At 45.9% G+C, this 25,440-nt stretch overlaps 1 protein-coding gene and 2 long non-coding RNA genes across 4 annotated transcripts in view; 1 reads left to right on the forward strand and 2 right to left on the reverse strand.

The window, feature by feature from the left end:
• Positions 1–14,445, forward strand: part of Srd5a1 (steroid 5 alpha-reductase 1) — a 36,238-nt gene extending 21,793 nt beyond the window's left edge. The window contains exons 4-5 of the mRNA XM_021179799.3: positions 3,315–3,465; positions 12,690–14,445. Coding sequence (XP_021035458.1) covers positions 3,315–3,465; positions 12,690–12,756 — 218 coding nt within the window. The 3' untranslated portion in view covers positions 12,757–14,445. The remainder of the gene's footprint in view (positions 1–3,314; positions 3,466–12,689) is intronic.
• LOC147000898 (uncharacterized) overlaps positions 1–25,440 on the reverse strand; it is a 73,460-nt gene that overhangs the window by 18,314 nt on the left and 29,706 nt on the right. Inside the window, exons 3-4 of one of the 2 annotated variants that reach the window (XR_015045403.1) lie at positions 22,229–22,397; positions 18,781–20,720 (exon numbers count right to left, since the gene is read on the reverse strand). This is a non-coding gene — a long non-coding RNA (uncharacterized LOC147000898). Of the gene's footprint in view, positions 1–18,780; positions 20,721–22,228; positions 22,398–25,440 lie in introns of those variants that run through there. The other variant, XR_015045404.1, reaches the window with a different exon arrangement.
• On the reverse strand, positions 142–1,499 carry LOC115029078 (uncharacterized). Its single transcript, XR_003834636.2, has 3 exons — positions 1,296–1,499; positions 1,004–1,131; positions 142–455 (listed from the first exon to the last, which is right to left on the reverse strand). It is a non-coding gene; the product is annotated as an uncharacterized LOC115029078 (long non-coding RNA).

Raw genomic sequence — 25,440 nt, forward strand, 5'->3', positions numbered from 1 at the left:
ACATACACACACATGCCTGCATACACACACACACACACACACACATACACACACTACAATTAAACCTCTAGAATTTGAAACCATTTCTTTTAATTGTATGTTAGGTCACAGACCCTCTTTGCTTTCTCCCTCCTCATCCCCCCCCTTTCCCCCAGGGCTGTATCTTTGCCCAACTCCACAGACTTGGACTTGACTGGGGCAGTGAGAGAATGAAGAAAACACAAGCACAGGTAGTCACACAGGAGATCTAGTATCGGGACTGGACTATCTGATGGTGAAAGCACAGCCTTTGGAAGCTCATCGTGTTTATGGTATCATGTTGACCTGAGAGCTGAGGTCATCGCAGAGAACTGATTCAGAGGTGGGGGCATGTGAAATACAACTGGATCCAGGAGGGAGGTTTAGCTGGTTTTGATCGGAGGTTTCCATAAAGGAGCAGTCCAGGCTGTAAATATCTATGGGGAGAAAACTATGGTAGACATTTTCTGCACACACTGTCAGTAACCACACACAAACCAGAGAAAGGCTTTCCCATCCCTCTGAGCCTCAGCCAGGAAAGGTGCTGCCACTCCATAGGACTGAGACCCAAGCCCTTGACTTGACCATGCCCATGACAACACACACAGTCACGCAAGACTCAAGGGGCTTCCTAGGCTCCCTACACCTTGGACAAAGAGTTAAGAAGCTTCTCTGTGCTGTGCCTCCATACCTCAAGATAAATGTATAGTCCTACCCAGTACCTTGTGTCTAGACTTGGTTAAACCAGATGATATGAAACTTCCTCACCTCCCCTGAGCATCTGTAAGAGTCAGAGATTCCCACAGTATTTGGGGATTGGAAGGCTTTTTCCTTCAGGCCTCCCTTATGCTAATCATGGGAGCTGTTTCTCCAGTGGTGGTCATGGTCCGTCCCCCCCCCCCCCGCGCCCCATCTCTCCATTGTTACTAGGCATTCTCTGCTACTACAGCTTATCTAGAATGGTGAGCCCAGGTTGGCATCTGACCTGCATTCTCCTTCTCTTCTGAGAATTATGCCACCTCTTCCACCTCGGCTCCCCCCAGGACACTCATATACTCTGGATGCTGACCAGAGCCGGTGGTGATCTCTGGTTTCTGGCAGTGGTTTTCTGACCTGGGAGGTGGACACGTTTTTAAAACAAGCTCCACCCACAGCAGCCTCCCATGGAGCTGTGGGTGGGAACCTGGAGCAGGGCACACCCGGGCTTCTCCGCAAAGCACCTTCAGGTGTTTGTCACTCTCCACAGTTACAAAGTGTCCAGCCCACCTTCGCCTCACCTGCCTCAGTTGCTTTCACAAGCTGGCCATTTTGCTCTCCCTCCGTGGGGTCTTTGCTGCAGCCTCGTCTCTTGTCCAGCGCATACACAGTAACTTCTGCCAGACTGTCACCTTCTCAGAAAGGCCTACTCTCTACTATAATGAGTCCCTTCTACCTTGTCTCACTGCCCTTTCTCTCCCAGCCCTGTAGCCTCTTCATGTGGTGTGACATCCCTCCTTTGTTTACATTGGAGTTCATGACTCTGGATGGGGAAAGGGAGTTTACCAAGTGCCCTAGTGCCCCGTAGCAGAGTCAGGCCTGGAACAGGGCTCCCTGTGTTTTGAAAAAGTGAGTCTGTTCTTTCCCCTCACTATCCGCCGGCCGTCAGCTCCATATCAGCGCATCACTAAGCCAGCTCCTGTTTGGCTATTATTCTGCATTCCCTGTGGCTGAGTGTGTCATCTCTGTAACTATAGACTTGTCAGAGAAGCAGACAGGCATGGATACAGGGATGCTGCCCCTTCTGAAGTTGTGCTTGAAGGAGTCCAACATGTAGCAAAGGCATCTCTCTCAATGGGTGATGGTTAATGAGGACCTCCTAATTCTGTAAACTTCTCTGTTTCGGTTGAGCTGAGACAATTCCAGTCACTACAGCACTTTTGTTCCTAGAAGTAAATTAACCTGTGTCTGTAGACTTTGTGGCTCCCCTGCCTCCAGGAACTTCCTAGAATGTAGTCATGGCTAAGAGGGTTGTTTATTGATCTGATCGTCCATTCTTTAACTCACTATTCCTGGGTTACACCTAGCAGTGGCCAACCACAGGCCAAACAGGGAAGCTCTCAATTTTCTCTCCTGCCCTCCACTCCCACCCTGTCTTAAACCTCAGTGTGTTAATGACCCCTCTCTAGATTTTTCTCCCAAATAAGCCTTAGGTACCATACTGTCCTAAGTTTTCCCTGCCTTGATCATCTCTCCTCACTGCCGCACACCTCTGCCTCTTTCTCTCCCATTCCTGTGTCCAACCCCGACTCCATTCCCCTGGAGTGCTTTCCGCCTGCCTCTTCCCTTTGAGCTCCTTGCATCCCTGACAGCTGACTTGGCCTTGGCTGAGCATCGTTTGTCCCTTCTTCAGGCGCTTCTTTTCTAATCTGCCTTAGACGCAGACACCCCAAAAACCATGGAGCCTATCAGAGAGCTTCCCCAGACAGAACTGTGTGTCTCCCTGAAGTAGGGCTGGGAAGCAGTCTCTGTCCTCTGGCTAAAGAGCTGTTGATTGGGGGAGGGAGGGCACATCTTCCTTTTCTATTGAGAAGATTCTCATCCCTCCTTGCCCGCATGGCCCAGCAACCCTCTAACTGTCTAGACACTTTTTGTCTCTTCAAAATTTTTCTGCTAAAGCATAGCCTGGCTGGGGAGTTATGTGGCTGCTGGTCACATGGAAGAAGTCCTCACGTTTCTCTCTCTCTCTCTCTCTCTCTCTCTCTCTCTCTCTCTCTCTCTCTCTCTCTCTCTCTCTCTCTCTCTGCCTTTCAGGTTCTCCTCCATATAAACCCTCCTGTCAGTCTCCCAGACCCAACCTCCTTCTCCAGAAACCACCACCTCTCCTAATGTATGCCGCTTTTCAAAATCTCCTGCTAAAATTGACTACAGAAATGGGCTGTTTCCAAATCTTGCGGGAAAGGGGACAACAGCTACCTTGACTGGCTTTCTGTCTTAGCAACACTCCTTTCTCAACTTGACCCCCAGCTATGATCTAATCCTGCAGTCTTTATCTGACCCCTCTGTCCTTCTGCTCTGACACATGTAACAGCTTGTGGCCGCTGCCCATGTCTCTTCTGACAGCCTCTGTTGCAAGCATTCCCATTTTCTTCTTCTTCCTGCACTGCCCGACACCATTTAACACCTGGGCCACCATCCCCCTCCCCACTGGCCAGCCTAATACCTGAGCACTATGGAGTCTATACATTCTGCAGATAACTCCCAGAATCCTGCTAGGTGCTGTTTATAGTGACATGTCCCTTTTCTCTCTTTTCATCTAGGAGGCCTGTTTGAATATGTATCTTCAGCCAACTATTTTGGGGAGCTCGTGGAGTGGTGTGGCTTTGCACTGGCCAGCTGGTCCCTCCAGGGCGTGGTGTTTGCTCTGTTCACCCTGTGTGCACTGTTCACCAGAGCGAGGCAGCATCATCAGTAAGTCTTTTTTAACACGTCTCTGCGCTCTTAGCTCATTCTTAGACATCAGCATAACAATTTCCAGGCTATGTCGCTTTCAGAGTGCTACTGTATAAAAGCTGAGAGCCCAGGAGTAGGGCCTGCAGCTTTGGGGGATCCTCTCTCCTGCCCGCAGCTTGGTGTAAAGCGGGAAAGGACAGAAGTCAATCAGAGAGCCAGGGATGGGGCCCTTAGTCACTGTTCTGTTGGTGAGACACCATGACCAAGGCGACACTTATGAATCAAACATTTAACTGGGATTTTGTGTACAGATTCAAAGATGGAGGTTCATTATCATCATTGTGGGGATCACGGCAGGAGGCATGATGCTGGAGAAGTAGTTGAGAGCTATATCCCTATCTGTAGGCAGAAAGAGACAGAGGAGAGGGAGAGGGAGAAGGAGAGAGAAGAGGAGAGAGGTGAGAACAAAGGTGAGAGATCCCGACTTGGCAAGGGCTTTTGACAAGGTCACGCGCCCGCTGATCCTTTGACAGCTCCACTTCCTGGTGACTAAGCACTCAAATATATGAGGCTCCGTGGGAATTCTTGTTATTCACACCACCACAACCCCCCCCCCCGTGGGATTGCAGAGTCCATCGACCTAACTGGAGAGAGAGAGGAGAAGCAGCAGCCTTGTCCCATGGGGATGGGAGATGCCCAGGCTGGGTATTTTATAGGGCTTCCCTTTGGTCCTGGTGATAGTTCTGTGACCTTCCTGCTGTGTGACCTTGCAGTCAACACAGGAAGAATGCATTCCATTCACTTTTCTGGTCTACTTAGACCCCTCTGGTTCCCCATCTCAGACAGGAACACCGACTCCTGTCAGGGAATAGAGCAGTGACTGCTGTAGCTGCTTCATGCTAAGAAGGGGGACAAGTCTACAGGTGTTAGCATTTTGTCTAAGCTCTGCCTGCAGTTACCAACAACAGCCAGGTGGGCCTGATTCACTGTAAAAGGGGATGCTTGCCCCCTCCTCTCTCCTCCCTTCCCCTCCTCTCCTTTCCTCTCCTCTCTCTGACTTTCTCTGCCTCTATTGCCCTCTCAGCTCCCTTCCTCATGCCCTGAATAAACTCTATTCTATACTATACCATCCTGTGGCTGGTCCCTTATGGGGAAGGGATGCCTCAGCATAGGCCCAGGAGGCACCCCTTTCCCCCACACCTGACCACACATCCACCAAATATATCCCTTCTCCCCTAATCTTTTTATAAAACACAACATTTGGTGCTGACAGGGACGTGGATCTTGAAAAAAGAAAGAACGCTTATGTGGTTTTCTGGGGCTGCTCCAGGTGGCTTCGATAGAAATTGGTCAGGCAGTGCATCTTAGACTCTCTCTCTCTCTCTAAGATGATCTGTAGAAGCCAAGTGCTGGAAGAATGCTAGTGGCTATTTTGGTAGCTGTTGGAGAGGCTAGGATCACAGTGAGAGGGGCCTCCCAGAGAGAGAGAGAGAGAGAGAGAGAGAGAGAGAGAGAGAGAATTTTAACCACCATTTGATTCCAGCTTGCCTGCTTCATTGTTTTCTCTCAAACTCTAGTAAAACTGTCTTCCAGCCTCCTTCTGAGGCCATGGTTTAACTTTCTGTTGAATAAGATTGAGAGTCCAAAGAAGAGACTCTGATTTCCCTGGCAACACCAAGAATGTCTTGCGATTTTCACTCGTAGGGGTTTCCTGTGGAAAACTGAATTTTTTTACTTCCCATTTCTGGTCTGCTTCATAGTCAGATGCCGAGAGTGACTTTCTTGGTCCCCGTTTTGTTAAAGAAAACTCCTTCACAATGGACTCATGTTCAGCCTCCTTACCCCCCCCCCACACACACACACACACAAGACAGCAACCACTAGAGGCCGTGGTCCCTGTGCTCAAGGAGCTGGTGACTAAAAATGAAGCTAAATCTTGTTTCCTTGGCTCCCCTGGTGCACCGATGGGCTAATGAAGAGGGGGGCCCCCCTGCCTCCTCCCTGATGCTGCCTCTATCTAGCTCTGTGAACATAGGTGAATGAGGCTGGATTGAGTAGAGCAACTGCCTGGAGTAGACTCAGCAGATGTGGCTAATGGCTTATCTCAGAGCTGGTGTGGTTTACTAAAGGTGAAAACTAGGAGGGGGAGGGGAGGTTATAAGGTGCTGAGCCATGGGTAAGGTGAGGAGGGATCCCATTATTTAGTGTGATGTCTCCTGGTGGCATACTAGACTGTAGTGGCTCGTCCCTGCTGACAGACTAGACATCCCCATTCAGGTGGGCTAGGGGATTCAAGTTGGCAAAGGCAACTTTGATCTGAGATTTTCCCTATCGCTGCTCCTGGGTTTCACTTTAGATGGGAAAACTTCCAAAAATTCTCCAAGGTACTACTTGGCTGCCTTCTCTGACTTCTTACCTGGGCCAAGTTAGACAGATGGGAAAACCCTGAGGCATGGCCCCAGTGTCCGATGGGACGTTTCCCTTGCAGGAGGTAGTGGGAGACTTTGGATTTGCTGATGTTCACACAGCCTTCTCATTACTGGAGTCTAAAGACAGCAGAAGGTGTTACAGGCTTGCAAGCAGTCAGTGACCCCAAATCTAACCAGAATTTTTGGCTCAGACCATGGTGAAGGTGGATACAGTAATCCACTTGCTTCTCCTCGATCAAGGCTACTGACTGCAATTCACTCGTGATACATGACATCTCAAGACCTGTCAATTCTTGTTCCCAATGAATGAGCCAAAAGATGATGGGCGTAACTGGGCCAAATTCATATCCCTTACAAGGAGGGCAAGTGCTCCAGGCGCAGTGAGCTGGGCGGGATTCAGTAGAATTCTGTTCAGTGTAAATCACTGGGCACCATTTTACTGAGGAGCGCATGCCTCTCGTGTATCTGCCACTCACACTCATTCAAAACTAAGACCACAGCTGTATAGACCACTTAGACGGCCTTGCATTTTCCATAAAACTTGCTTAGGAGTTTATGAACCACAGTGTGTACATAGGTCATATTTTATCTTACTGTATACCGGCGTTGTATGGCACTATCTTCCAAGCCAAACAACGGTCATGGTCTGAGCTGTGAAAACCTAACAGGTCATACAGCCAGGCTGGCTGACTGTCCCTGGGTTCTTGTCGTTATATATCACAACGTGGCTGGATGTCTTTCCAGAATGAAAAAGAAACCTGGAAATTTAAACATGTTACGGGGGCCTGGAAAAGTTATATGGTCGTGCTAAAAACGTATGCTAACTCCATATACTTGAAAGTCATCTGAGAGAACCTCAGTTGAGAAAAGACTTCCATAGGCAGGCCTGTAAGACATTTTCTTAATTAGTGATCAATAAGGGAGGGCCCAGCCCATTGTGGGTGGTGCCATCCCAGGGCTGGTGGTTCTGGATTCCATAAGAAAACAGGCTAAGTAAGCCACGAGGAGCAAGCCAGTAAGCAGCACCCTCCAGGACCTCTGTGTCAGCTCCTGCCTCCAGGTTCATGACCTGATTCAGTTCTTGTCAGAAATTTTTTGGATGATGAACAGTGACGTGGAAGACAAATAAGCCCTTTCCTTACCAAGTTGCTTTGGTCATGGTGTTTCATAACAGCGATAGTGACTCTAAAACAGTGGGGTGGGCAGAAGGTCAAAGTTCAATGCACCGACCTCAAACTCTGCTTAAATCAATGGAAGTATAGGTCAATTCCTCAAAACAATTACCCTCCAAGGTCAAGTACGTCCCAGGGATGATACTATGAGGCATCCTGTAACTGTGGGAAATTGCCTGTGAACTCTAACCAGTGTCCAGTCAACACTGAGGGAACATCTCCCTCACAGTTGGTGAAAGGAGAAAGGAGCCAGAAGCTCCTCTCAAGCTAGGGATTCCTCAGATCCACTCAGATCCCTGCGTGGCTGTGATTCCAGAAGGGGTGGTTTGAACAAAACGGCCCCCACAGGTCAGTATGGAGTGGCCCTATCAGGAGGTATGGTCATGACAATAATGGACTAAACCTCTGAACGGTAAGCCAGCCCAAATTAAATGTTTTCCTTTATAAGGGTTGCTGTGGTCATGGTGCCTCATCACAGCAAAAAAAAAAAAAAAAAAAAAAAACCCTAACTAAGACAATGGCCAGGAAAATAGGCTTAGGCTTTGACCGATGTTGAAAAGAAAGAAATGAAGAAAAGATGATGAAGAAAAGAAGACGTCACACTTTTAAACTCAGAAAAGTGGGCAGACTTGGCAGGCTGCTTGTTAGTGGCCAAAGCAACTGCACTGAGGTCAGGGTTCTCAGAGGGAAAGTGTGATATCTCATCAGGGGGCAATTGTTCCTCCTGTCTCTTTACCGTGACTTCCTATGGGTCCCTTGGCCAGGTGACTAACAGCTCCAACTGGATGGACTTTTAATGAAGGAATCTGTAGTATGATATGTTGTACTCACTGGAATAGATCAAAATGTAAGGTCCCCACCCAAGGCCAGAGGCAGATTCCATTCCTTTGGCTAGGAGCAAATCACTTTCTTAATGGACCTTAAGAGAGCAACCCTAATGCCTCACAGTGGACTCTAAAGCTATGGTAGCATTTCCCCCATAAGAATAAGGAGCCTATCCAAACGCTGACACCATTGCATACACTAGCAAGCGTTTGCTGAAAGGACCCAGATAGAGCTGTCTCTAGTGAGACTAGGCTGGGGCCTAGCAAACACAGAAGTGGATGCTCACAGTCAGCTAGTGGATGGATCACAGGGCCCCCAATGGAGGAGCTGGAGAAAGTATCCAAGGAGCTAAAGAGATCTGCAACCCTGTAGGTGCAACAACATTATGAACTAACCAGTACCCTGGATCTCTTGACTCTTGCTGCATATGTATCAAAAGATGGCCTAGTCGGCCATCACTGGAAAGAGCTGCCCATTGGACACACAAACTTTATATGCCCCAGTACAGGGGAATGCCAGGGCCAAAAAGTGGGAATGGGTGGGTAGGGGAGTGGGGGGGGGGTTATGGGGGACTTTTGGGCTAGCATTGGAAATGTAATTGAGGAAAATACCTAATTTAAAAAAAAAAGAATAAGGAGCCTAAAATCACTTAGGAAATGGGCTACTTGAGAGGCTGAGGCAGGGGGATTTCTAATTCCAGACCAGCCAAGGTAACATAACAACATCCTGCCCCCCACCCAAAGGAATAATTTCTTTGTCCTTAGCTTGCAAGGCCAATATTTCTGAACATATTCTGGGCTGGTGTGTGATATATATATATATATATATGCATATATATATATATATGTGTGTGTATATATATATGATATGTACACATATATATGTACACACACACATATATATTTAATAACTCAATAAACCCTACAACCAAACCATCAGATAAGTTACTGATAAGAAAACCCCTAAAAGAGACAGCCCTAGCTGTGTTTTCATTGCAGTGCAGTAGAACTATTCTGCCTGGCTGAGAAACTATAGAAACTATAGTCACTGGAATCTCAGTTTATAAATGCTTGCACTGACTGCAGAGCCCTAGGACATTAGCTGTTGTAGCTTGCTAATATGTTTATAAAAAGATAAACACGGGGGGGGGCGGGGATATGTTCTATGGAGGTGTGGTCAGGTATGGGAGAAGGGAGTGCCTGGGGGGGAGGCCATGCTGAGACATCCCTTCCCCCTGAGAGACCAGCCACAGGATGGTATAGTATAGAATAGAGTTTATTCAGGGCATGGGGAGGGGAGTTAAGAGGGTAGTATAGGCAGAGAAAGGGAGAGAGAGAGAGAGAGAGAGAGAGAGAGAGAGAGAGAGAGAGAGTAAAGAAGTAGAGGAAAAGAGGCTGGCCATGAGGACCTGGAGATGGGGTGGGGGAAGGAAAGCGAGAGCAAGAGAGTGAGGAGGGGGCAAGCAGCCCCCTTTATAGTGAATCAGGCACACCTGGCTGTTGCCAGGTAACTGTGGGATGGAGCTTAGACATTAGCTAACAGCTAATACATGTACTCTGTTGAGGATAAACCTTAAAGAAATTTAAGGGGAGCTGAGCAGCCATAGTTAATTAGCACAGCACTGAGTGTCGGACAGGTCACAGCTCTCCATAACTTGGCAGAGCAGATACAGACACGTTCTTGTTTCTTCAGAGTAAACACTCACACCCAAAGATCAGCCATAGACCAAACACTGAAACTTGAGAAACAGATTAAGCTACTGTAAAGCTACCTGCTGATCAAGTTTAATGGCCCTTTAAAAACCACCTCAGTGTGTCCTCAGAATACAGTGATGGAATTTTTTGCAGAAGTGATTTAGAAAAGCAAGACAACGGAATGTGTTTTGGAACGCTGGCTGTTCCCACCGCCTCTCCAGCCTGAGACTCAGAAATGTGGTCTGTGTGGTTCAACATCACTCCAGCCCTCCGGACGTAGAGATGAAGAACCTCTGAGGAGGACCTGCTGTGGAGAGGCTGGGAGCATAGGTACATTCGGAAGTCATACACACAATAGCTGACGGGAAAACAATTTAAAGATTGATTGGCATAGACTGTGCACAATCGAGGTAGGCAGCTAGCTTTCCCGAGGAGTAGTGTTGGGCCATGAGCTCAGTTAGCAGCGTTAATACCACTGAAAAATAGGTGCCAGGCCTGTTCTTAGTCACGTAGGTGACAGCTTTAGTTCTAGGGATGGGAAACAGAACAATTACGGCTTAAAAAAAATCATCTATATGTGTATGCAAACGTGGAAATCTTAAGATACGACATTTTGAGGCGGACTTGTGATTTCGGTAATTTGTGTAGAAAGGCTTACTTTAATTGTGCAATCAGCATATCTCATCCCTGGCTATGTAATGATTTTTTCAAGCGGATCTGACAACACCTTTAGGCAAATAGCCTACCACCTTATAGTGGCCAAAGGTGTACAGCATCCCTCAGCCGTGTGCCAGGTCACATGACGAGCATGCACCCTCCACTTCACTGACTTGTGCTCGCCTGGTTGTTCTGCCCTTGCCCTTCTGGGTCATCTTCAGAAGAGAGCTTCTAGAAGAACCAACCCCCTTTATACACATGGGGCTCCCCGTTCAGGTAAGCCCAGGGCATCTTAAGAAGGAGCTGCTGGAAATGGCTGAGCCCCTGGCAGGCCTGTGGGTACTTTAGCACCTGTGAGTGTCCACAGTCACATTGTGAAATGGGTCCCTTGTTTGCATTGGCAGCCATCCATAACCTCTGGGAAAGCCTCCCATCACTGGGTCATGCCAAAGAGGTGACAGGGGATACAGAGGCCCTGACCAGCTTCTTGTCATTTTTCCCATTGCCTAGGCAGCAGAGGACAGTGACAGTGGTGGCTAGCCGGCCCCGTAGGTTATCATTTCTGTATTTGTGGACCACAGCCCGTCTCTGCTTCCCTTCCCATTCCTTGCCTCATATTTCTGCCACCCTAGCAAATAATCATTTTCCTTTATCATCTTCACTCTGCTTAGCATCTCCGCTGCCTATGGAAGCTTTGCGTACCATTTCTGAATCTTGTAAAGGAGAAAGTGATTTTCTTCAGATGAGGCTTCAGGCCCCTTTGCTCAGTCTGCCCCCCAGCTCCCCTGCTCGGGCCACCCTCCAACCCAGCCTCTCACGTGGCTGCCGCTCCTTCGTTCCCATCCTTACTCCGCCTATTTGGTGGTCAGCCTCCCCGGCTGGCGGACTACGTTGATGTAATTACATCAAAACTGAAAATATCTTTTGTTTGGAGCGAAGAGCTGAATTTCGGACACCACCAATTGTATTTTTGTTGTTGATGTTGATGATGATGTTGAATGAGTTTATAATCCTAGCTAGCCTGTATATAAGACACACAATCCAGGTATTTTATTTTATGTGTTTATAAAAAAGATAAAGAGAGGATATGTTCTATGGATGTGTAGTCAGGTATGGGGGAATGGAGTGTCTCAGCGGGCCCATGCTGAGGCATCCCTCCCCCATGAGGGACCAACCACACGATGGTATAGTATAGAATAGAGTTTTTTATTCAGGGCATGTGGGGGGCAGTTAAGAGGGTAGTAGAGGCAGGGAGGGAGAGAGAGAGAGAGAGAGAGAGAGAGAGAGAGAGAGAGAGAGAGAGAGAGGAAGGGAGGGGAGGGGAGAAGAGAAGAGAAGAGAAGAGAAGAGAAGAGAAGAGAAGAGAAGAGAAGAGAGAAGTAGAAGCAGGCCATGAGCAAGTAGAGAGGGGGGAGGGGTGTAAGGTGGCAAAGCAGAAGCAAGAAAGGAAGAGAGGAACAAGAGAAGGAGGAGGGGGACAAGCAGACCTTTTATAGTGGGTTGGCACACCCTTTTATAGTGGGTTGGCACACCTGGCTATTGCCCTGTAACTGGGAGCGGGGGAGGAAGCAAAGCTGGTTGTTGCCAGGTAACTATGGGTGGAGCTTAGACAGAATGCTAACATTATTTACAAGCCGTAAACCTAGAGTGGACAGAATTGGAGCTACCCTAACCTATTCGTCAGCTATGAAATCCCTTGTTACTCGCTGTTCCTCCTGTCACATGCTCACGGTCCATCTCCTCTCAAGGTAGCCCCCTCCACCTCTGTCTTCTCCCTCCCTCCTCTCCCTCTACCTGTGACTCCTTCCCTGGATCCTCAAGTCCCACCTTTCTCCCTGACTGGCTCAAGCCTCTTACCAACCAGTTACACTGGGTAGCAAGGTTCACATAGCATCCCTTGGAGTATGTGGGTGATCGCTGGCAGGATAGGGCAGGATGGGGTGGGCAACCACATCTTGAGAAGCCAGTACTTAGCATTAGAAGACAAGCAGCATCCAGCCAACCTGCTACAATATTCAAGACACGTCAGCAACTTTCCTTCCAAAATGAAAGATGAATTTACCTAGGTCGCTCCTGAGACACACTCCGGATACTTGAAATTGCTCAAATATGGACAAAACTACACTTAAATGCCCCTATTGTTAAATACAAAAAAACAAAAAACCTTAGGGCTGGCAAGGTGCTCAGTAGCCTAAGGCATTTCCCACCAAGCCTGAGGATCTGAGTTCAATGCCTGGTACCTATACAATGGAAAAAGAATCAATCCTTAGAAAGTTGTCTTCTGACCTCCACACACTTGCCACAGTGTGTGCACGTACACACACATACACACACACACACACATTTTTAAACTGTAAAAAAGAAAACCCTTGGTATTTCTTGCATAGTCAGAAATCTTCACCATCTTCGCAAATGCTTAAATGGCAAAATGAATTGGTCTTTAAACCTTTTCTCTCTCATTTTAGGTGGTACCACGAGAAGTTTGAAGATTACCCCAAAACAAGAAAAATACTAATTCCATTCCTGCTTTAGTGTGCTGTCCATGCTATTGCCTTCCATAAGCTGAGTGTCTGTCTTCCTGGTGACTTTGCTCTGAGCACATACAAGTGAATTGTTTTCCTTAATTCTCCTGCAGTTCCATAGTTCTCAGGAAGGGCAATGGGAGGGTGTTGTCCCCTGGTAAAGGACAAAGCCACACAAAAACTAATCCACCATGTACAGTTAGGGGCTACAGTGCCTAGTAGGTGAGAAGCAGGGAGCAATGGGTCATTTCGGTGCCTCTGGCTTCTGGTACCCCTTACAACAAGAATCCCACCCAGGCCAGCAGCAGTCACATTCCTCCTTCAGAGATATATGTTCTGCCTGCTCAGCCCTTGCCACAGAGGCCTGGAGGTGTGGGAGTGTGGCCCAGGGGCAACCTGCCATCCTTGACTACAGACCCCTTTGACCCCCAGACACTGCTAAGAGAAGTGTTCCTACAACGTGTCCTGTCCCTAAGAGGTGAGACTTCACAGTATCCATTCACTCCCTGAGCCCAATTTTGTTCTTCCTTTGGACTAGAATTCATTAAGGTCCTTAAATAAATAAATAAATAAATAAATAACACTCTTAATATTATAAAACAAAATGTCAAAACAGAATTTCCTATCTTGAATGCACCCCAAGGACCAATCATGGCACATGAAGATGGAAAGCTCAGGGCTAGCCTGGGCTTTGTAGGGAGACCCCCTTTGGGGGAAAAGATGATAACAACCGGCTAACAAGCCAAGGAATTGACAGCAGTAATAAAAGGTGCCACCCACACAAGCACCAGCTTGGTTGGGAGAAAGATGTTCACCCAGGATACTAACCCCACTGTGGCCCTGGGCAGTCTGAGGACCACTGGTGAAGAGCCATCCCCACTGGATGGATAAGCACTGCCCCAGGGCAGCAGCTGCACGTACCACTCACCCTTCGCCATCAGATGCCAGCACGAGAGAAAGCAGAACAGACAGGAGTGTGTGCTCTGATCCCAGTAAAGATGCTGCAGGAAGACCTGCAGGCACACCTAACGGTGTGCACAGTGCCCACCACCTGCCTTTCCTGCACGTACCACCTGCTGTTCTTGTCCCCACCTCTGTGTGCCCACGGCCACCTTCCCTTGCCTTCCCAGCAGGGCTTCCTCAGCTCTTTTGCTCTCAGACAGAAACAATTCTCTGTGCTTCTGGTTCGCAGAATGTCTAGGCTTGACCCAGGAAACTTCATGATGCAGCTACTTCATTTTAACAAAGGACAATCCTTTACCCTCCCCTTTTCGGACCAAGGAACTGTTTGAAAACCTAAAGCACTAAATATTGTAGCTCTTTTCTCAAAACCTTAGTGAGGCCTACCTGGTGTGTTCTGAAAGGTTTGTGTGGGAGGATGTACGCAGCTGAGACCCTGGGGTTGTTTGCTGTGAATTTGACCTCCTTTGGAGGGCATGGTGCTAAAGTTGGAACCCAGGACTTCAGGTTGCTAGGCAGATGTCCTGACACTAAGCCACATCACATATTAGCCCTGTGATGCCTCTTTGTTTATGAAGGACCAAAGTGCCCACAGGCTTGTAGTTGCTCCCCATGATAAGTGAGAGATTAAGAGGAGTCTTGTACTAACACTATACTCTACTTCATTCCCTGAAACTTGTTATTTACTTGTGTAAACCCTGCTTATTAAGGAAATAATAAAACTACAGTTATAAGTCCAGTTCTATTGTTTTTCTTCATGACTGGTTGGGACTATCACCTATTTAATATTCAGCCCGGGAAGCTCACCTCTTTTCCAAAGTTGGGTGGTCAAATACCCTTTAATACCCTAGGTGAGGATACATAGTCATAAGACCCGTTTATGGTTTTAATTTAGGTTGTTTGATATTCAAGTGAAAATCTGTCCCAATAGGTTTTGGGTTTTGTTTTGTTTTGTTTTTTCGAGACAGGGTTTCTCTGTGTAGCCCTGGCTGTCCTGGAACTCACTCTGTAGACCAGGCTGGCCTCGAACTCAGAAATCCGCCTGCCTCTGCCTCCCGAGTGCTGGGATTAAAGGTGTACACCGTGAGACAATGCCGGGGCCTAGCAAACACAGAAGTGGATGCTCACAGTCAGCTATTGGATGGATCACAGGGCCCCCAATGGAGGAGCTAGAGAAAGTACCCAAGGAGCTAAAGGGAACTGCAACCCCATAGGTGGAACATTATTATGAACTAACCAGTACCCCAGAGCTCTTGACTCTAGCTGCATTTGTATCAAAAGATGGCCTAGTCGGCCATCACTGGAAAGAGAGGCCCATTGGACTTGCCAACTTTATATGCCCCAGTACAGGGGAATGCCAGGGCCAAGGGGTGGGGGTGGGTGGGTGGGGGACTGGGGGGGGGAGTGTATTGGGGACTTTTTGGATAGCATTGGAAATGTAATTGAGGAAAATACCTAATTAAAAAAAAAAAAAAGGTGTACACCACCACGCCCGGCCCCAAAAGGTTTTTTTAACTGGAATAAAATGAAGCTATGGAATGTTTCTGACTTCACTAATCAAGGTACGCTGCTAAATTATCTCATGTGGTCCACCCTCAAATTTCCAGCGGGGCAGCATTCGAAGCTGTTACATTGCTGTCAAAGTTGTTACATTGCTGCCATTTGCTGCTTGAGTCAGCAAGAATGTGGGGAAAAACTGATTCTCCTCTGGATTCCCATGTGACTTGGGCACAAATGGCTTTTTGAGTATTCTTTTATTTCCTTGTGTAGTTACTGGTGTGTTTTCTACCTTAGCCCTTTGGATATTTTCTTTCCCCCTTTTAACAAATCATTTACTTCTTGGGCAAGCAAGATGGCTCAACCAGTGAATCCATTTGCTGCCCAGACTCAGTGACACTATATAGAGATGAAAGTGGAACATCAACTCCAAAGAGTCCTCTTGGTCTACCTCACCATGTATGCCATGGCATGCGTGTGCTACCCCTATGGTAATAAGTCAAGAGTAATTTGCTTCATTTGAGATTTTTCAGATCTACTTAATACAGAAAGAAAACAAGAAAGGGTTCTACAGCAGGTGTGGAGAATATGGGTGATTAGAATACACCTTCACTGATACTTTCAGTATCTTTAAAAAAATATATGAATATGGGAGTTTTGCCTGCATGTGTCTCTGTACACCACATAGTGCAGTCCCATAGAGGACAGAAGGCCATCGGATCCCTGGGACTAGAGTTAACAGATGTTGTGAGCCACCATGTGGATGCTGGGGATCAAACGCTGGTGCTCCGGAAGAGCAGCCAGTGCTCCTGAATCCAGTGCTCTGAAAGAGCAGCTGGTGCTCTCAACCACTGAGCCATTCCTCCAGGTCCAATGTTTATCTTTTTTAAATTTTAATCTAAGCTACTTTTGTGTTGCGGGAAATACTAAAAACAAACCCATCAACTCTCTGCGCTCCTACTCTTCTCAACCCGTCCATTCCCTGGTGGGGCCAGCCGACGTTCCCGCTCTAGTGCCAGCAACTGTCGGACTACATGGCCCATGCATACTTCTCTCAACTTGGCCATCTATCTGTGCTGGAGCTCCCGAGTCCCTTGGCATCCGAATCTCTGCCACCAGGCCCACACAATGACCACCCACCCCACGGTCAGCCATCTCAACACCCATTTACCCAATAGAATCAAAACTCTTAAAGCTTATAATTAACCAATCAGATTTATGTATCAATAAGCACAAAACCAATTCAATAATTTCAGAACCAAATGATAATGATAAAAGCTTTATCCCAATTATTCTAACCTTATGATAATATACCTGTGGCTGGTTCAAGCCACATTGGTTCACATCCACCTCGATTCTCCTCTTTCCTTCCTACACTCTCAGTCTCTGCAACTCTTAGCTCCGCCTCCACTTTCCCTGTCCAATCACAGGCCTCTTGCTGCCTTAATGTGCCGGGAGAGGGAATTTCACTTTAGCTTGGTTTTTTGACTCTGGGTGGGTATTTTGCTCCACTCACAACTTCCTGGGGACTGCACTGTTCTGTATAGGTTTACTTAGCATGATTTTAAGTTTTGGGACTACGTGTTTCCTATAAATGAGACCCTCTTTTCTTCATGGCAGTGTTCCTATGGGGCAGGAGAGGACTCAGTTCAGTTCCCAGAACCCTCATCGGGCAGCCCATGACCACCAGCTCCAGGAGTCCAAGGCTGTCTTCCAGCCTCCACAGACAACTGTCCATGTGCACACACAACACAGTAACATAAGCAATATTTACAAACATTTTTATATAATTTTGTCAACTATTCTTCAATGATAGTTCTTAGATTATTTAGTATCAGAGAATTTGGGGGGTAATATACTGAGAAGGATACTTCTTACTTCTCATCAATTTGGAGTTTTTGTTACTTTGAATTGAAACAAAATTGTACTGTGCGTGTATCCCATGCTGCCCTTAAACTCCATCCTCCTGCCTCAGCCTTTTAAATGCTGAAATCACAGGCATGTGCCACCATTCCCAGCTCATTTAGGTTTTTCTATAAAAGGATTTTTCTTTTTATCCTTTATCACATGTGTGGATATAGATTATTTCCTGCAAATTTTCTTTGTGCATTTTTTGTTTGCTTGCTAACCTGAAGAAAGTCCACTTTTTATAACAGTAACAGGACCACATCTTAAAGTGCATTCTGGTTGGCTCTGTTATTATTAGTTCAAATATATTTTAGTTGTCCTTTATAACTTGATGTATCTCCCATGTCTAACTCTCCTTGTATTTTTGATGATAGTCCTGTGTCCTATCAGGCTGTGTGCTTTGTAAACCCCTCCAGTTTACAAGGTTTGTCTGCACCTCCAGTTGACTGCTTCATGACTTCTGCTTTGGTAAGAACATTCTATGGTGTTTTCTTGATGGACACACATCTGTTATTAACCGGCCATTTTTATACTTGCCTTTGAACTTTTAAATGGCACTCGTTTTAGTCATCTTTAACAAATAAATAGATTTCAAAGACAATAAAGACAGTTCATTCTTTTTTTTAAACTAATCACTACACTGAAATATTAAATGTTTTCTCCTTTTATTTCCTTAAAGATTTCTTTGTATTTTGTGTGTATGAGTGTTTTGTCAAAAATGTATGTCTGTGCGTCATGTGTGAGCAGTGCCCCAGGAGGCCAGGAAATAATGTCAGTCCCTGGGATTGGAGCTCTAGATGGTTACTTACCATATAGATGTTACAATACAACCCAGGGTCCTCTGGGAAAAACAGCCAGTGCTCTTAACTGCTGAGCTTTGAATTTGTAGAAATAATAAATAGAGGGCTGGAGAGCTGGCTCAGCAATTAAGAGCACTGACTGCTCTTCCTATGGCCCTGAGTTCAAATCCCAGCAACCACATGGTGGCTCTCAACTTACAGACAGTTGAGAACTGATGCCCTCTTCTAGGGTGTCTGAAGACAGCTATAGTGTGCTTACATATAATAAATAAATAAATCTTTAAAAAAAGAAGAAGAAGAAGAAGAAGAGCATCATAATTCCATGTGCACCCCTGCCTCTGGCAACGAAACTCAAAGCCTAGAAGTCAACTGTATACTAGTTCTCAGGGAAAAACAAGGAGAGCAACTAGGCTCCCATCTTAGAGGCCAAACCTCTCAGGCTGGTGTGAGGAAAGCTGAGGAAGACGATTTCTCTGAGTTCAAAGCCAAGCTGAGCTGCCTGGTGTGTTCTATACTGGCCTGGGCTACAGCATGAGGCCCTGTCTGGAAAAAAAGAAATTGACATATTGGTTTTTTGGGGCTAGGTATCTTCTACCTCACTCTTCAGGGTGGCCCAGATGAGGGTCCCCAAAATCACTCCTGCTCTGCTTTGCATTCTTCCTTAAGTGAGCTGTGACACACAATCACCATGTACTTCAGAAAGAGGAGAGGATTCTGGGAAAAACATTGCTTTACAGATGTGGCTACAGGAGACTGAGCATTAGCCATGGGTCATCTGTGGGAAAGTTGTCATGGTAACGGAATGGGCAATGAGTGGATGTTTCATATCAGCTGACTGATAAAGATCTTGCGCAAAAAAATTAACCAGATTCCAATAATAATTAAAATTGTTTATTTTCTTTGTGTTTCTGTGTTGTGAGTCGTGAGCACACCTGTGTGTGGGAATGCAGATACACATACACAGGCCTTGTCGTACATACAGGGGTCAGGACAATGGCAGGAGCTAATCCTTGCCTTCCTGGCTTGAGACTGGGCCTCATTGTTATTTTTCTCAGTTGTACCCAAAGCTTCTGATGCCCCAGGTCTGGCCTATCCGTCCATTTATCCGTTCCTTAATGAGCCATTTAAAGGCCAAATTAAAAGTGGAAAGCTGCAGGGGAGGGGGGTGGAGAGTTGGCACAGTGGTTAAGAGCACTGACTGCTCTTCCAGAGGTCCTGAGTTCAATTCCCAGCAACCACATGGTGGCTCACAACCATCTGTAATGGGATCTGATGCTCTCTTCTGGTGTGTCTGAAGAGAGCAATAGTGTACTCATATGAATAAAATAAATAAATAAATAAATAAATCTTTAAAAAAGAAAGTGAAAAGCAGAAAGAAATTCACTTAATGTGGCCACATTGGGAAGAGGGACAAAGGTCCAGTTAACCACCCCGCTCAAGTCCAGCTGAGGTAAAACCAAAGTTTAAAAAGGAGCTAGAATTGTGCACATGTAGGCAGTCCTGTCAAGGACTGGCCCTGCTCTCCACTGACCCACCATTGTCTGAGTTTCACTCATCTTGTAAGGCACCACAACAAGCTGTTAGACCGTCAGGAACTCTTTTGGCATGACATAGCAGAATAGAGACCTGGCACAGCTGGGGAAGTTGTCATCGGTAGGCACCTCCTATGCCCCGGCCAGCCTGGCACAGGAGTCTCCTGCTGGCCACATCCACCCAGGACTGGTTGCAAACTGTGCTCAAAGGTCTGCAGTCTCAGGGCGTGAGAAAGGACGAGTATCTCCAAAAGCCTCAGCTGGATCGGACCGCCCCAAAAGCCCTGGCTCCACAATAGTTCAAAACTCCAAGTAAAGGGTTGCGGCATAGTTGAATGGCAGGAAGAGTCCCTGGCATGCACAGTACAAGTCCCTGCGCTCAACCCTCAGCCCTGGAAAAGAAAGAACTGGGAGGGAAAGAAAACTTACCCAGGTATGGTGGCTCATACCTGTAATCCCACCAGGTGGGGAGCTGAGGCAGTAGGGTCTGAAGTTTAAGCTAGCCTAGGCTACCTATTAAGCTCCTGGCCATCCTGTGCTACAGAGTGAATTTTTTTTTCCGAGACAGGGTTTCTCTGTATAGCCCTGGCTGTCCTGGAACTCACCCTGTAGACCAGGCTGGCTTCGAACTCAGAAATCTGCCTGCCTCTGCCTCCCGAGTGCTGGGATTAAAGGCGTGCGCCACCATGCCCGGCCAGAGTGAAATTCTAAAACAGCATCAGATTCAGCAAAGATTTCAGTATAATACAGAATAACCAGGGCCAGGGGCGGAGGGAAGAGGGGTGGACATAGACAGACACAACTGAGATAGCTGTGAGTTCACAAAATAAACTCACGCACTGTCCTGGAGATGTTTGGGGGCTATTGTGAAGAGTCCCAGTTTTCCCCAAGAATTTATCACACAAGAGTTGTGTACTGAGAACTTTGGTTTCTTAAAAACAAACAAACAAACAAAAAACAGTTGTGTAGCATGAAAAAAAAATTGTAACCCCAGATGTGAGGTATGAGACTACTTTAGTTTGTCCACAGCTGTTCAGTATGATCGTCTTATGTGCTAGTAGGGGAATGGTCTTTGTCAGCTGCAGAGAGAGCCTCTGGGATGGGAATAAATGCCAGAGCCCCCGGAAGGGGTGGGTGTCACTCCAAAGAAGAAGGAGGCTGCTTCTCTCCCGCGGCTGCTCCTGGTTGCTGTTGCTGCAGTTTGAGAAGTCGGAGATACCCGGATGACTTCCAAGAATATTGGAATCCAATATTGATATCCAAGAAACTCAGCACCCCTAGTCAACAGGAAGTTGTCTATTATTGGCTGGAAGGAGGTCTGTGCCCTCTTTCCCCTCTCACCTTTTTTCTTTCCTATCTAGTGTTGGGGAGTTGGAAGGGATCAGGATGGAATAAGGGTAGGAAAGGTAAGAGATATAAGAACCTAATTCAGCCAAGCCTCTGATGACTGGCCATTGCCTCTCAGAGACAGCACAGACCTCTCATTCTGTCAATGCAAACAAACAAACACCAAACAGATCTTATCCTAAAGGGAATAAGACAGAGTTTATTCTGGAGCCTTGAGTGACTATGGCTCAAGAACACAGGTTTAGTTTACCCCAAATCCTGTGTCCAAAAGTGGAAGTAGCTTTGTGAAATTTTATAGTTTTACAGAACAAAGAAAGTCATAAAAAGGCAAGTTTAAACTTCATTGGTGGGTACATTAGAGAGGTGGTTACAGCAAGATTGTGGAGCTGTTCTCTAAGCCTAAGATGCTATCTGATGACATTCTTAAGCTTTTGAATTGGTGGAAGCTAGTGATCTGCTATGTTAATAGATTTCAAAGGGTTTTATCTATTAGTCATGGGTGTTAGTTATGACACAGGTGGGCAAGGAATGGCTGTTTTAGGGGGGGCTAAAGATAGCCACACATAATCAGCCTCTGGACCTGTAACATTGTAACCTTTGCACATTACTATAGTCAGCCTTTGGCCCTGCAACATTGTAACTTTTGCACACTATTGTATTTAGTCAACCTCCCTCTCAATTATAGCTTGTTTCCCTTTTGGGCAAGCATTGCATTTTCTGCATGCAGAGGTCATATATTATTTATTAAACATTGTAAGGTTCTTCATATCCTGGAGGATCATTTTTATGATCTGGTGTAGATGTCTCCAGAGAGGAACAGCTGGGACCAACTTAAAGAAAGAAACTCAGTAGGTAGAGAGAAACAGGAGGATCTCTGGGAGTCTGAGGCCAGCCTGCTCTACATAGCAGACTATAGGATAGACAACCAGGGCTATATTGAGAGACTCTGTCTCAAAAAACAGGAAGGAAGGAAGGAAGGAAGGAAGGAAGGAAGGAAGGAAGGAAGGAAGGAAGGAAGGAAGGAAGGGAGGAAAAGCTGAGTTATGCTGAGGCTATCAGCCATTGTGACTAGTATCTGACTGGCTCTCTTGTCCTCTGTTGCTGACATACAAGATTTCATGTGACAGACAATAGAACTATTAGACCTAAAACTGAATAACCAAGAATACAGGTTGGCCTAATGGAGTAAAAGTAACAGATGGAGAAAATATGTATTTTAAATAACTGATTTACATTTAAAAACCTAGCCTGTCTCTATGTATGCTGGCCCTGCATCTACAGTATTCATGCTTCATGGACTGTCTCCATATCTATGATGCTATGTACTCTGTCACATCTAAATGGTTAAAATGGGGCTCTGGAAGGGGTCACCTAGTTTTGTCCTTTTTTCTTTTCTTTCTTTTTTTCTTTTTTTTTTTAGATTTATTTATTATTATACCTAAGTACACTGTAGTTGTCTTCAGATGCACCAGAAGAGGGCGTCAGATCTCATTACGGATGGATGGTTGTGAGTCACCATGTGGTTGCTGGGATTTGAACTCAGGACCTTCGGAAGAGCAGTTGGTGCTCTTAACCACTGAGCCATCTCTCCAGCCTCGTCCTTTTTTCTGTAAGCAAAATACAAATATTTTTTAATGTTTTAATCCCATCCAAAAGCATTAAAGGACATCATATATTTAAATTTATCAAGAACCATAAGCTATAAACATCATGAATGTTATTAGAGATTAGTCTTTTGTATAATTTGGATAAGAATTAAATCTTTGATTGTCTCTAGAGTAAATGGAGTTACAGTGTAATTTCAAGACTAGATTTTTTTGTTTTATCTAAATTATGCTGAACAATTAGAAACATCTATCTATCCAAATAGATAGATAGATATCGATAGTAGAAAAAACACTTGAATCCTTTAAACATGAAAACCAGTTTTGCATAGTATGGAGGTTTAAGCAACAGTTATAAAAAAAACAAAAAGAAAGGATATAATATCTTCAATTATGAATTTTTTTTTGTTTTTTGTTTTTTGTTTTTTCGAGACAGGGTTTCTCTGTGTAGCCCTGGCTGTCTTGGAACTCACTTTGTAGACCAAGCTGGCCAAGACTCAGAAATCCACCTGCCTCTGCCTCCCGAGTGCTGGGATTAAAGGCGTGCGCCACCACACCCGGCACTAATTATGAATTTATTAAATCCAAGACTAACATTCTTTTTTTTTCTTTTTTTATTAGATGTTTTCTTCATTTACATTTCAAATGCTATCCCCTTTCTTAGTTTCCTCTCTGAAAATCCCCTATACCCTCCCTCCTCCCCCTGCTCCCCAACCCACCCACTCCCACTTCCTGGCCCTGGCATTCCCCTATATTGGGGCATAAAATATTCACAAGACCAAGGCCCTCTCCTCTCATTGATGGCTGACTAGGCCATCCTTTGCTACATATGCAGCTAGAGACACGAGCTCTGGGGGTACTGGTTAGTTCATATTGTTGTTCCTCCTATAGGGCTGCAGACCCCTTCAGCTCCTTGGGTACTTTCTCTAGCTCCTCCATTGGGATCCTGTGTTCCATCCAATAGATAACTGTGAACATCCACTTCTGTATTTGGCAGGCACTGGCATAGCCTCACAGGAGACAGCTATATCAGGGACCTGACAGCAAAATCTTGTTGGTATATGCAATAGTATCTGGGTTTGGTGGTTGTTTATGGGATGGAGACTAACATTATTTTATCACTTGGAATATTAAATGTCATAAACAACCTTTATAAGTCTAATCATAAAAATATTTTTAAAAACATAAAGTTCCAGGCGTGGTGGCACATTCCTTTAATCCCAGCGCTTGGGAGGTAAAGACAGGTGGATCTCTGTGAGTTCGAGGCCACCCTGGACTACAGGGCACATTCCAGGACAGCCAGGGCTACTCAGAGAAATCCTGTCTCAAAAGCAAACAGGGAGAAACATAAAAAGTGAGAGAAATGTTTATTGCTCTGAGTGCTCTCTTATCACCAGTATTTTTGAAGTCCATATGAATGGACTCTCAGATAAGGTGAGAAAGCTCCCCTTCCCCTCATTGAGTTTCCTAGTCTAGCAGTGAGTTAGCAGTATCTGGACACAGTCCCAATCTTTTCATAGAAATGCAGCCTTTGATATGAGGCTTTTTTTTCCTTTTAATTGAAGATATCATCTGCTTTTATCCTTTGAGAAGACTCTGTAACTAATTTAGAATTTTAATTACTATCTTAAAAGTCCTTTTCAATCAGTAAAGTTGGCCAGTGTGCCAAATAGTGGTTCATCACTAAACACTTTTTCCTTTTTGGAAACTTTGTTGCTCCCCACCCCCACCTCGCCACCCCTTTTCTCCTTCTAAATACTCACCTGTCTAGCCAGCTAGGGAATATGTGTGCGGGTCACTTGTTTTCTGTGCTGCCTTTGGGATCCACTTTCTCAGCTTTTACCCTGAGATCATCTCCTCCTGGGAGATATATATGCACATATATGGAATTTCAGAGGACTCACATCACAGGGTGACCAACCCCTCACATGTGTCTTCCCATGTGAGCCAATACAGTTGGATTTCCCTATGAGCCCACTGCATTTTGTGGGTTGTTTCCCCTGACACCTCCACACTTTGAATGGAGGGGACAAGTGCATTTTGTCTTCAGAATCTTTATCACCAGGTGGTCATAAAACTCTTAAGGCTGGGCAATGTCACAGGAGAGGCAGCCTGTGTATTTGAGGAGTGTCAGGAAACAAAATCCATGGGGTAATGAAACATCAAAGACAAGGAAAACAGAAACCAAAGGGCATTCGGAAATTTCAAGAGCAAGCAGAAACCAAGATGCTTTTAGAGATCTGAAAGCGAGCAAGCAAGCAAGCCGTCTATACAGAATGTTTTCAAACTAGATACCAAACACTTTGAAAGCAGACCAAAAAGGTACCTATCAAATTACCCCAAATTACGTGGTCCAATGTGGAAACCGTTTCATGAAGTTTTAGAGTTTTGCAGAACACACACACACACACACACAGAGCATAATAAATCAAGGCAAATTTAAAATACATTGAGGGACCTCACAGAGGTGGTTACAGCAAGATGGGGGTTGGGGGTCTTTCCTATAAGCCCAACATGCTATCTGATGACAGTCTTAGCTTTTGAGTTGATGGAAGCTATTGGTCTGCTAAGCCAAAAGGTTTTATTTATTAGTCACTGGGTGTCCTGACACAGAGTTGGGGAAGGAATGGCTGTTCTAGGGCCTTAAGCTAGCCCAAGATAAGGTAATTAGCCTCTGGATCTTCAGCACTGCAAAAATCCCTACAGCTCTGAGCTGTAATCATTCAATCTTTGCAGACACAACCTCCTTCAGGAATCTACATTCACAACTCACGGGAACCATGGGTACAGGCACGCACTATGTACTCATCAGAGGCTGAGGCACTACCCTGTCACCACTCAATTACTACCTGAACGTGTCCTCAGAGGCACAGAGCATGCAGATAAGCTCTGGTCCAAATCCTAGCTCTGCCATCTCATGTCTGTGTAGTGTTGGTGGCAATGAGGTCAGCAGCTCCCGTGGAGGGGGTAGACAGTCATTTCAGATGTGCTGACACGACCAGCAATAGCACACAGCCCCACTGCTGGGATGTTCGGACTGTTATAC

Source organism: Mus caroli, unplaced genomic scaffold (assembly GCF_978045245.1).
Source record: "Mus caroli unplaced genomic scaffold, Mus_caroli_1 scaffold_15, whole genome shotgun sequence".
Classification (NCBI taxonomy): Eukaryota; Metazoa; Chordata; class Mammalia; order Rodentia; family Muridae; genus Mus; species Mus caroli.